The sequence below is a fragment of the Ixodes scapularis genome, unplaced genomic scaffold (assembly GCF_016920785.2).
Source record: "Ixodes scapularis isolate PalLabHiFi unplaced genomic scaffold, ASM1692078v2 PGA_scaffold12__126_contigs__length_90152505, whole genome shotgun sequence".
NCBI classification, from domain to species: Eukaryota; Metazoa; Arthropoda; class Arachnida; order Ixodida; family Ixodidae; genus Ixodes; species Ixodes scapularis.
In genome coordinates this window covers 22,497,978-22,509,850 of record NW_024609838.1, presented here as the reverse complement: position 1 = coordinate 22,509,850, position 11,873 = coordinate 22,497,978, and the positions used below count along the sequence as shown (strand labels likewise).

Sequence of the window (11,873 nt, the reverse complement as noted above, 5' to 3'; positions counted from 1 at the left end):
TCGGTTGGACGGAAAGTTGGAACCTATTGCTGGGCAATCTCTCGCTTGAAAACAAGCGACAGAACTTCTCGGAAGGACGGGTAGACCACGATCTCCTTGAGTCGTTCCAGAGCCCAGCGGCTCCCCGTAACCATGAGCTGGAGGAACCATTCTTCGAGGCGGTCCTTACGCAGCTCGACTTGGATGTCGCGCACGCCGGACCAGTCCATTATGATGGACGCGAAGACGTCCTCGTAACGACGGAGGATGAGAAAAAATTCGTCGTCCTCCTTGTCGATGTAGATACGGATCAGCTCCGTGGTCGGACATCCCCTCGGTGCGGTACGCAGGTAGGCCAGATTGCCCGAAACTGACAGCCTGTTGAGCGTGATCAAGGCCAGGTGTCCCAAGCGATAGCGGCGCCGGCATTCCTTGCTGATCAACTCGCCGTTGCTGCCTCCCTGGAAGATTTTGAGGCACCAGGCGCAGGCAAAGCGAAGGCACAAGATCACCAGCTTGTGCGGCTGCACGTCGCGTGAGAGCGATCGGGACACTTTGACGCACGCCTCGCGCATGATACCTTTGTACATGCTCAACTCCTGAACTTCCTTGACGAAGAGGAACTCGCGGCTGGAGTCGATCCAGTCGTACATCAGCTTCAGAAGGTTGTTCAGCAGCTGAACGTCCAGGTTCTCAGACGGTGTCTGAGAGAGCAGTAGGGCGCTCAGCCGCTCGCCGAAGCTTTGGCGAGGTACGGGTGACGGCACGCAGGAGGAGAAGCAATCCACCAGGATGCGCATCAGCAGGTCCGACACGACCCAGGGAAAGCTCTGCACGCCTCCCTCGGAGCCCTGGAGCTCGTAGGTCACTTGGTACCAGGCGGAGGCCTTGCGCATCAGATGGGTCAGGTCTTGATCGCCGGCGAAGAACTCAGCCCGCGTGCGGCGAACCACGTGCTCCACCTGACTCTCGAGGACCATGGCCACGTCGGTTGGATCGTTCTTCTCCTTGACGTACTTGTTGAACTTGGACACGGCTCCAGAGAGGGCCTCGCTCTCGCACTCGATGCCGTAGGACTTGAGGAGCGCGCGGATCTTCATGGCGTAACGTCGGTAGGACGTCCGCGCCGACTCGATAAACTCTTCGCGACCGTCCACGAGCAGTCGCGGGTCCGGCAGGCTGTCTTCGACAACTTCCAGACACTCCGTGCTCAGCTCGACCTTCTTACAATTGCGGTACAGTTGGCCCAGCACTTTCTTCGAGCAGTAGGTGTTTTTGGTGTCCAGTTTTTCCATGAAGTCGGGGTACATCGGTGGCTTCTCCGAGTTCTGAAAGCCCTTGAGGTCGCCGCGCTTGGCGAAGTCCAGGTTGACGGCGCACTTTCGCGCAAGGTCGCGGCAGCGCCGCGAGTTGATGCCGCCGTCCAGCATGTCCGCCCAGACCAGATGGGCGTTCGCGATCAGACCAATCTTGTCGCCCTTGATGTACTGGCAGAAGAAGTCGATCATGTCCTGCACCTGCAACACGTTCTTTGCAGAGGCTTGCACCGCCTAGCTAGAACCTCTAAGCGTTACCACACCAGATGGGTCAATAACGAAACTTCGCACGCCGTGTAAAAAGAAACTCCTCTGGCTCAAGATTAACTGGATGCTAAGGAAAACTCGGGACGTCGCGTTATTGAGTGGACTTTCAGAACGAGTTTTTTAAGCACTTCTCCCGGAATTGAAGGCTGCGTTTTGACATGTGACGCTTCTATTGGTCACGAAGCAGGCTGATAGATGGGCCAAAAGACCAGTCAAGTCGTTACGCGAAATATTGTCCACAATACTGACTTTGTGCGGCGACAATAGAGGTAAGACGTACTATTACCAAAGACTTGCGCGTTTCATTTATATATCCAAATACCTCAGCACAGGCCACATACCTCTATAGGTGCCTTCCTTTCTTTCGGAGGGTCGCTGTAGTAATGCATGGGGCTGCAGTTATTCCTGAATATCAGGTCTTCGTACCAGAGCACCGAGTACTCGTCGCCATCCAGATCCGAACCTTGAACAAAACGCGTTTTTTGGTGTTAACTAAACTATAGAGCTAGGTGGCTAGATTGCATATAGCAAAAGTAAAAGGTGTGCGCTCCAGCGTAACTGCAGAATCAGTGCCAGCACCAACCCCCCCCATTTTCCGGTCCAAAGGTATGTCGCAAAACTTCCCTGATATAAGATCCTATATGTATAAGATATTTCTTGGTGCAATAAACGCATATGATTAAATAAGATTATATAAGAGCATAGAATAAACTTATAACAACAGTATAAGATTACATAAGAAGATATGAAAAAGTTTTTGATCGGTTTCTTGTAACTGCTTATATAATATGCATTTAGGATTTTTTTACTAGGGTTAGCAGTCGACCTGTGAGTTTTGTGTTTGATACAAAGATTCCAATATATTATTGCCGGATACAATTCAAGAATGCGCCGGAGATTCCACCTCCGGCATGCGCTAGCTGCCTTCCATCGCGCCTCGGCTGGACGTGCTCATGGGATTACAAGTTACCCAAGGTAGAAAAGCTCGCGCTAGAGGCGGAGAATTCTGGCGCGTTCTAAACTGTTACCTGGCCATTGTGCCACGAAAATGAACTTCAAATTTCGCAGTCAAAAACACGTAACCCGAAGGCTTAAGACACACACATCGCGCTATATGAACGAGCGATTTTGACACTTGCAAACGAGAAAGTGTGCCAGACCAGGTTATTTTCCCAGATGCTGGGAAGCTCATTTCGATTTCTAATACTTCGTTTCAGCTGAAGTCCAAAAGCAGTAGTCGACACTATGAGGTAATGGATCCAACAAAACAACGTTAAAAGTGCAAGTCACTAGGCTTTTTCTGTAGATTATTGGTCCAGCGATGACATATAGAACACGCACACAAACACGAGGAACACCATGATGGTGCGCGTTTGAAGCTGTCTGATTGGTTCCACGAGCTCGTAGTGCGGGCAGCGTCCGGATTTGAAGTGAAACAAAGTATGACACTATCGCGCAGAGTTCCGCAAGTTCTTCCAATCTTGAATGCCGTCCTAATATATAAACTTACCAACCAGCTGTAAAGCATGACACCCTGCCACAACCGCGCCTTTTTAGCGCGTGTACTTCTTTCTGGGGCTTATCGCCCAGGCGGCGTCTACTTGCCCGTATAAGAGTGCGACTGCGCATGCCCGGAACGAGTTCCACAGCCCAGAGGACAAAGATGGCGGCGCGCAGAAGACGACCGTCCGAACGGCCTCTTGAACACTCTATACGCACCCGACATCTCGTCCGGGTGTGGTCGCTCGCCCTTGGCCGGGAAGACGATGCAGTCTCGAACGTGGTGCAGTCGCGGCACGTTCACCGCCGTCAGCCTCCGGATGTCCCCCGGGTGCATGCAGGGGTTCTTGGTCACGATCACGTCGCCTAAAGGTGCACATTGATAATCTGATAGTCGTCCAGAATAAACTCTTCCGTGCTTGTATAGCAGACGCGAAAATGCGTCTGATATAAACACTGACCCTTGAGGATGGTGGCTGGGTCGGTGGCCTTGTATCGAAACATGTCGTTGGAGTACTGGACGAACACCTGGCCGTACTCCAGAGTGTCGGTCTCGTCCAGGACGCCGAACATCGTGCGGCCTTTCTCCGGAGGAACCAGGATACGCGCCTTCGTCTTCAGGTCCTCTGCATGACCGAAAAAAAAAGTGTTCTTATATGTCATGGAGAACGAGCAGTGCATGAACAATCGCTTATACTTGCAGACCAAACGAATTGATGGAACTTAAATGAAATCAAATTTGAAGGAGCCCCATGCCAAACCAGCGAAAAACATCTGGCACGCCCCAGCCGACGTCTGGTGATACATTTCGACTACCTGGGGATCTTCCGACGTGCAACCCAAATCTCTGCAACACGGCGCCTTCTTCGCAATAGCCTCCTTTAGGATTGCGGGCATCTCGGCAAGGATTAAAAACCACAAACTGGAGATACGTAGGCCGGCACTTTGCTTCGAAGCCACCGAGGCGGCTGATAAAAAGAAAATCTAATCTACGCACTATACGCGATTTGGCAGTTAGGAAGGACCAAGTTCAACGGTCTACACGTTTTAAAAGAGCGAAGGCAAAGCAACAAAACTAACGGTATCACGCCATCTTGATTCTCTCAGTATCACATGCCTTTTTTGTTTAGTTCTTGCATAATTCTCGTCGCCTCCATGGAAGGAAACAAGCCACTCACTGAGGACCTTTCGGTTGACGGCCCGAATGAGGCCCCTGAAGAAGGGCTCGACGGTAAGGTCCACGCCGACGCCGGCCAGCTCTTTGTAGGGCAGGCGCAGGGCGCAGTAGCCGCAGAGCACCTGAGCAGCCTCGTGGGCGTCCAGCATGCTGTTGATGAAGGAGTCGAGAACGCGGTTCTGGAGCGCCAGGAACGCCTTGGCGCGGATGCCGCTCTGCTCCAGGATCGTGATCATGGGCCGGTTCAGGTACAGCACACCTGCAAGCCAATGCTCGCGCCTCAGAATAGTACGAGGTTTCGAACAAATAGAGAAGAGGATAAATAAATGCTATATCCTAAGCAAATGAGTGGTCGTTCGGGTGGACATTATGAGGCGTTTCTTTCCGTGTTTCCGACAATCGTTGGCAGGAGCAGGGGCGTGAGATATAGCGAGGATGCCCTGAAGGCTAACCAATTTCCACGGTGCCTATTTCAAAACTTCTGCGTCGTTTTTCGCGCCCAGTTGCACAGCCTCACGAACCGGGACGTCTCGCGTGTTTATGCTCGGTGGCTCGTTTGGCGCGCAGAACATAACCATTTAAGGCCAAGTCGCGCCACTGCTCACACTATGTAGGTGTTCAGGCAATGTCACTAGATTAAAGTCAGTTGTCTGGCGCCAATTTATGGCGCGTCCGCTCGCTGGTGCGCGCTATTATATCATCCTAAAGTCCCTCTATCCTGGGAAAAGTGGCGCCATTCGTTGCTGCGCAAAAGCTCGAGACACGTGCTGCGCGTCACTTCTGGGAAGAACTATAGGTGCCTTCATGTGCGCTTTGCTTAGGGTAGAATCATCTGGCCATTTTGTCCCACTTTTGATTTTGTTTTTTGTTCAGTAGCGCGTGAAAGAGCGTGTCCCTGCACGCGTTTGTGGCGCTGACTGTGCTATGGCGACATTTTGTTTTCGTTGATTTCTTTGCATTTTACCCGTGAGTGCGTGCTGTCCGCATCGGGTACTACAAAGGGTGGCATCACCCTAAACAGAAGGACATTGAGGCACCATATACTCTGTTTTATACTTAGCGCGCAACGCTGTCAAAGCTACAGGCGCGAGCGCGTGGCTTCATCTATGGTTTTGTTTGAGCGAGAATGCGTGCAAATGGTCAACAAGATCAAGCCCCATGCTCGTGCCAGTAGCTTTGACAGCGTTGCACACTTAGTATGAAACAAAGTATAGCAAGAACATGGCGTCTGAAATCTAGCTCAGTGCTGCGCTGTGCACCCTATGATATTCCCAAGGGCTGCACGTTGCACGTGTCTTGTGTATCGATGCACCTTGCGCTACTTTTGAAACATGAAGGGGCTTTATATCAATCCGCCCTGGACAGAAGCGACGGAACCGCTGAAACGTTGGATGCACATTGTCTGCGGTGGAACGAGATTCTATTGTGTTTTTCTTTAATTTTTAAAGTGAACGTAAAGTTTGTATAAAATTTCAGGTAAACGTTTGAGCAAAAAGAGCGTCGTTCGAAAACAGTGTTGCCGCTGGTGGCATTAGGAACATTATCCGCTCGTATCTGCTCCCATGCAGGCCACAGAGAAAACCCGATTTCGAACGCCGCTCTTCCGTTATAGTATACTGTACTTCCGTGGAGATTGTAAACTTATGTATCCAAAAACGTTGTGTTCCGAACAAGGTGTTCCGAAGCCGGTCAACATAAATTAATGAAGTGCTATAGACAATTGCAAGCGTGGCGCCTAGACTGGTGGTCCATGAGTGCAAGAGAAGCGGCATGCGAGTGAAGTTAAGTTTTTCCAGGCTCACAACTGCACATGCTTGCCCGCACGAGCAGAGAAATGGCGCCTGCCAGATTCCCTGCTTGCAATCGTTTAGTGGCGACTCAAGCAAAATAGACGACACCCAGCAGCCAGAACAAAAAGCTGCGGCGACATCATCGTGCGGCAGCCTTTTCGAGCGGATCGGAAATTCGCAGTGGGTAAAATGGGTAAATTTTGGGCTAACGCAAAAGGGAAAGCCAGGAACGGTACCCAGAGGACGCTGAAAAATCCTCACTTCGGCTAGTCGGCGACTTCCAGAAGTTCTCAAAGCTGAGATACGCAAGCTCTGTTTACGTGCACCCGCGCAATAAAATCGTTTTCACAAAGTTTCGCATTCGTCTTTCCATACCGTAGAACGCAGCACGAAACTATTGCGACAAAAAATGTACCGATCGAAGACTACAAGTAGACCATATGGAGTGTGCGATACCACTGTCGAGATGTGTGCTTATGTCGTCCTTTAGAAAACCAGAGTCTCGGTGGAGAGAGTAGCGTTTAATCTTCACCAGCCTGATTCTGTACTCTCGTTTTTCGTACCTAACTTCGCTTATACTAACGCAAAGAGTCTTCAATTAAGGACTTGTGGTGCCTTACGTGGCTTGCTGGTCTTGAGCACGTACAGGTCCTCATGGTCGGAGGGGAACTTGCACATGCTGGTTCGGAAGACGATCCGTCGGCCGGCCATGGTGGGGTCCACCAGGAGCATGCCCTTGCAGCCGCCATACCGGATCTGCACCGCGCAGGGCTCTTCGCCATCTTCCAGCTCGAGAGAGCGGTACACCTGGAGACCACGGTCGTCGGTCACAGAGCGCTCGGCTCTTTATTCTAACGAAGCCTCAGAAAAAACAAATCTGCTTTTCACTAAAAAAAAAAAAGAAATAAAGAGTGCAATGATTATTTTGTTGGGGGCCACATTATTTGTAGTCCAAGATCTATATAAAAAAAACTTAGTTTTGTGTGTATGTGTGTGCACCTGGACGATCTATTCTAGGCCTTACGCATCTACTCGTGCCTGTAGCGTATAATATAGCACATGCCAAAATTGGGTACGCTCTGCGACCGACACAATGAGTGCTAACAAAGTTTAGATCGGGGTTTCCCCATGTTTTACTCTAACAGGTTATTGTCGATACCCTATTTTACCACCAAAGTCGGTGCCTCGCAAAAAGAATTGTTACTAAACACGTGATGAGATACCATCAATTTAAATAATATCGGACTATTCCTTGTTACCTGTATCTGTACCTGTGCTATTACCTGTATCTATCGCTTTGTACAAACAGTAGCCACGACGGCCATTCCAGAAACAAAGCCTTCATGTTTCGTTTGAACGACCTGTATCTGACGCTTTGCACAAACAGTAGCCACAACGGCCATTCAAAAAACAAAGTGCGACACACCTTGCGCATGAGGGCCGGCGATATCCTACCGATCCCATCGCTGAAGATGTAGTCCCTCTTGGCCGCCTCGGCCAGCGCGGCCGCCGAGGCTCCTGGAGGCGCCCGACAGCGGACGTCCGCTTCCACGGCCGTGTACTGGCGCGGGACCGTGACGAAGCCCAGGGACTGCGAGAAGGCCTGTCCCATCCGAGCCATGAGCTTGGGCACGCTGCGGATGGACGACAGGTCCCCGATGCCCTGGCGGATGAGGTCCGCCGTACGGCCCACGGCGTCGCGGGCGTAGAACCAGACGCCGTGGTTGCGCAGTTGGCTCGTCGAGCAGCCCAGGAAGAGGAAGCGGCGGCCGCCGATCTTGATGCCCGAAGACAGCTGCGGCTTGATCACCTGCACGCCGCCACCCAAGGAGTCAAGCGGGGTTTGTAGCACAGTTCTTTGGGCTGAAATTTGTTTTTTTTTTTGCCTGGGAATTTAAGGTCTTAAAAAGGCCAAAGTACTCAAGGTAGATTCAAACTTGACGTTCGCTGGCCAAAGTCTGGGAATCTTGGCCTTAAATCGCCAAACAAGAGCCAAAGTTAGGCTATATTGCAAACCCTCGTATTTCCTTAGTAGCAAAGTGAGCTAGGCTTGTTCGGTTTTAGAGCGCAGCTCTTAGGGGCCCGTTTCCAGCCTGAGCGGCGTCGGCGTCGGCGTAACCGGGGGGGGGGGGGGGGGGGGTCACGTGACCCCCAGGTCACGTGATCCCCCCGAGGTCACATGACCCCCCTCCCCCGAAATCACGTGACCCCCCCGGGGTCACGTGACTACCCACAGGTGACGTGACCCCCCTCAGTACCCTTCCCTACTCCTCACCAAGAGCTGCGCTCCAATTCGGCGTTACAAAGATTTGTAAACGGCTTTCATTTTTTTTTCAACAATTTGTCCTGTTGTTTTTGCATCACATGTGCGCTTTCTCTCTCGGCGTCAGTCACCGTAGAGCTAATCCAGATGGGCAAGTAACGCATTACTATTAAGATGAAGTAATAACCTTTTTTTTTAATTCCGTGCCCAGTAACTTAGCCAGTTGCTATATGAGCGATTAGAAGTAAAAAAAAGTGAAAGCCGTTTACAAATCCCTGTAACGCCGAATTGGAGCGCAGCTCTTGAGGAGGAGGAGTGAAGGGTACTGAGGGGAGGGTAGACCCCTCCCCCTTCTCCTCCTCCTCCCCTCATTCTTTAATATGCTCCGGAGGGGGGGTGTCACGTGTCTTCGGGGAGGGGGTCACGTGACCTCGGGGAGGCGTGACCTGGGGGTGACCTCAAGGCCACGTGACCCCAAAGGTGACCCCCACGTGACCTTGGGGTCACGTGACCTGGAGGGGTCACGTGACCTCGGGGGGTCACGTGACCTCAGAGGGGTCACGTGACCTCAGAGGGGTCACGTGACCTCAGAGGGGTCACGTGACCTGGGGGTCACGTGGGGTCACGTGACCTTGAGATGACCTTGGAAGGGGTCACGTGACCTTGGGGGTCACGTGACCTTGGGGAGGCGACCACGTGACCTCGGGGGTCACGTGACCTCAGAGGGGTCACGTGACTTGGGGGTCACGTGACCTTCAAAGGGTCACGTGGGGTCATCTTGGGGTCACGTGACCTTGAGATGACCTTGGAAGGGGTCACGTGACCTCGAGGGGTCACGTGACCTTCAGGGGGTCACGTGACCTTGAGATGAACTTGGGAGGGGTCACGTGACCTTGGGATGACCTTGGTTACGCCGACGCCGACGGCGACGCCGCTCAAGCCGGGAACGGGCCCCTAAGAGCTGCGCTCTAAAAAGTTAAAGCCGTTTACAACTCCCTCTAACGTCGAATTAGAGCGCAGCTCTTGAGGAGGAGGAGGGAAGGGTACTGGGGGGGGTCAAGTGACCTTGGGTGGGGGTCACGTGACCTAGGGGGTCACGTGACGATGACGATGCCGATGACGTCATAAGTAACGATGACGATGCGGATACCGATGACGTCATCAGTGATGATGACAATGACGATGCGGATGTCGGTGACGTCATCAGTGATGATGACGATGACGATGCGGATGCCGGTGACGTCATCAGTGACGTCACTGATGACGTCATCAGCGATGATGACGATGACGATGCGGATGCCGGTGACGTCATAAGTGACGTCACTGATGACGTCATCAGCGATGATGACGATGCGGATGCCGGTGACGTCATCAGTGATGATGACGATGACGATGCGGATGCCGGTGACGTCATCAGTGATGATGACAATGACGATGCGGATGCCGGTGACGTCATCAGTGGTGATGACGATGACGATGCGGATGCCGGTGACGTTATCAGTGACGTCACTGATGACGTCATCGGGGGTCACGTGACCCCGGGGGTCACGTGACTTGGGGAGCCACGTGACTTTGGGTGTCACGTGACCTTGGGGGTCACGTGACCCTGGGGAAGGGGTCACGTGACCTTGGGGTGACGTTGGGGAGTCACGTGACCCCTGATGACCCTTGGGGAGGGGTCACGTGACCTTGGGGTGACCTTGGGGTCACGTGACCTTGGGATGACCTTGGGGGTCAAGTGACCTTGGGATGACCTTGGTTACGCCGACGCCGACGGCGACGCCGACGCCGCTCAAGCCGGGAACGGGCCCCTAAGAGCTGCGCTCTAAAATGCACAGTCGCCTTTCTTAAAAAAAAAAAAGGAAATGTGTGTACCTATTTGGATGGTGTACGAAAGAAGTGGAGAGAAAAGCGTCCCTACCGCGCTCAGAAACTCGTCCTTGCAGGCACCCAGAGAGAAAGAGACGAGCTTGCAGTCGTCGTCCCTCACCACCACCCGCAAAGCGTGCTCGGGGTCAAAATGCTGTAGCAGCCTGCTCTTGCAGACCAGCTGTGGTGGCAGGTAGATCTTCTTGGTGGGCGTCAGGACCACCTTGCGCACCTTGACCATGTGGTGCGGGTGCTCTTGGGCTATCACGGACCCCGTGAAGGCGTCGTTGCGGAGGCGATGGGTGCGGTACTTGACGTACAGCGTCTCCAGGGCGCTCAGGAATCGAACGAACTGCGAGGATTGCACAATATTATTGTAGCCATTGATAGCTGAAGAAATGCATGACGTGGCGAGTCGTGAGCACGAGCATTTTATCGCCCCGCAGCTTATCAGACTGCGGCATCAACGCATAAGGACGCCGAAGAAGGAATCACAGAGCAATAAGCGTGAACACAACAAAACACACCCTAATTTCTTATGTTATCGGCGACTATAGGAGCACTGTGAAAACCCGGGTTGCGTCTAATGATAAGATGAGGACTGACGCTTCGTTGGTCGCGTCATAAGGATATTACAATAAAGAAGACTTTCGACAACTCTACTCCTAAAAGAATAAAGAAAAATATAAGCAAAATCAGCAAAATCACACCGTAATCTAAACCCTGAGACACGAGACGAACAAGACGACACTGAATCTCAATTTGTGTCGTCTTGTCCATTATTTTATTTTTCCTTGTCTCGGGGTTTAGATTGTGATGTTTCCTAACCAACTTGCTTTTAGACCTTCGCTGCTTGCAAACAATAACAGATGAACTCTACAGAAAGTATTTACAGTCTGCCGTAGCTGACCGTTGCTGCTATGCGTACTGACGGAGAACCTGGATTACGCTTACCAACGCGCGTCCCACACCGTCAACATGAACGCTTTCACAGCGCATGCTCGTTCTCAGCATGTGCTATGAAGGGGGTGCTTAAAACGGCGACCTCTTAATACAGCGCACTCACTACCTTACTGTTTCTAAACCAGTGCGTATGACCCCAGGAACTGTGAACAGAGATCGTGTGCGAAACCCGTTTTTCTAAAAGGGGACCGCCTGCGCATGCTTTGTTTTTTATTCAGCGCCATCGCTTTGAAGTGACGTCATAAACGTGAGCTGGTGTATATGATTTGTTACAACAAGCTGCTCACTTCTAAAGCATATCAAAAGTTGTCAAATTCTCTGCCAAAAGTTAAGAATGGAATGTCTTCAAGTCCCTCACCTTTCCCTGGCTCAGCGAAAAGTAGATCTCAAAGAGCGCCTCTTCGAGCGCACGGGGACACTCCTGGACCATCCAGGTCAGCTTGCGCAGTGTCTCTCTGCAACCCTCGACGTCCATAGCCAGTTCATCCGCCACTTGGAAGCTCCCGGACCAGACGCTGAGCATGGCATACGTGCAGCCGTAATCCGCCACGTTAGGTCTAGGCACCACGCGCGCGTCCCGCGCCCGCAGCTCTTTGACGGCAGCGTAGAAGACCTCGGCGCTGCTCCTCGTCCTCACTACCAGGTTGCTGAGCGCGTCCCAGTGCTTCCAGCTGCTGAACGTCAGCCGTAGCACCCTGGACTTGCCCAGCACGTCCACACCGCATCTGGACGGTCCTTCGCCGAACTCG

General features: G+C 52.3%; 1 protein-coding gene across 1 annotated transcript; it reads right to left on the bottom strand.

The window, feature by feature from the left end:
* Nucleotides 1–23: 23 nt before the first annotated feature.
* Nucleotides 24–11,599, bottom strand: LOC8051619 (probable RNA-dependent RNA polymerase 1). Its single transcript, XM_040504528.1, has 9 exons — nt 11,483–11,599; nt 10,214–10,513; nt 7,456–7,839; nt 6,650–6,836; nt 4,241–4,498; nt 3,524–3,688; nt 3,282–3,428; nt 1,904–2,025; nt 24–1,496 (listed from the first exon to the last, which is right to left on the bottom strand). The coding sequence occupies exons 1-9, from the start codon at nt 11,597–11,599 to the stop codon at nt 24–26; spliced, it is 3,153 nt and encodes a 1,050-aa protein (XP_040360462.1).
* Nucleotides 11,600–11,873: the final 274 nt, after the last annotated feature.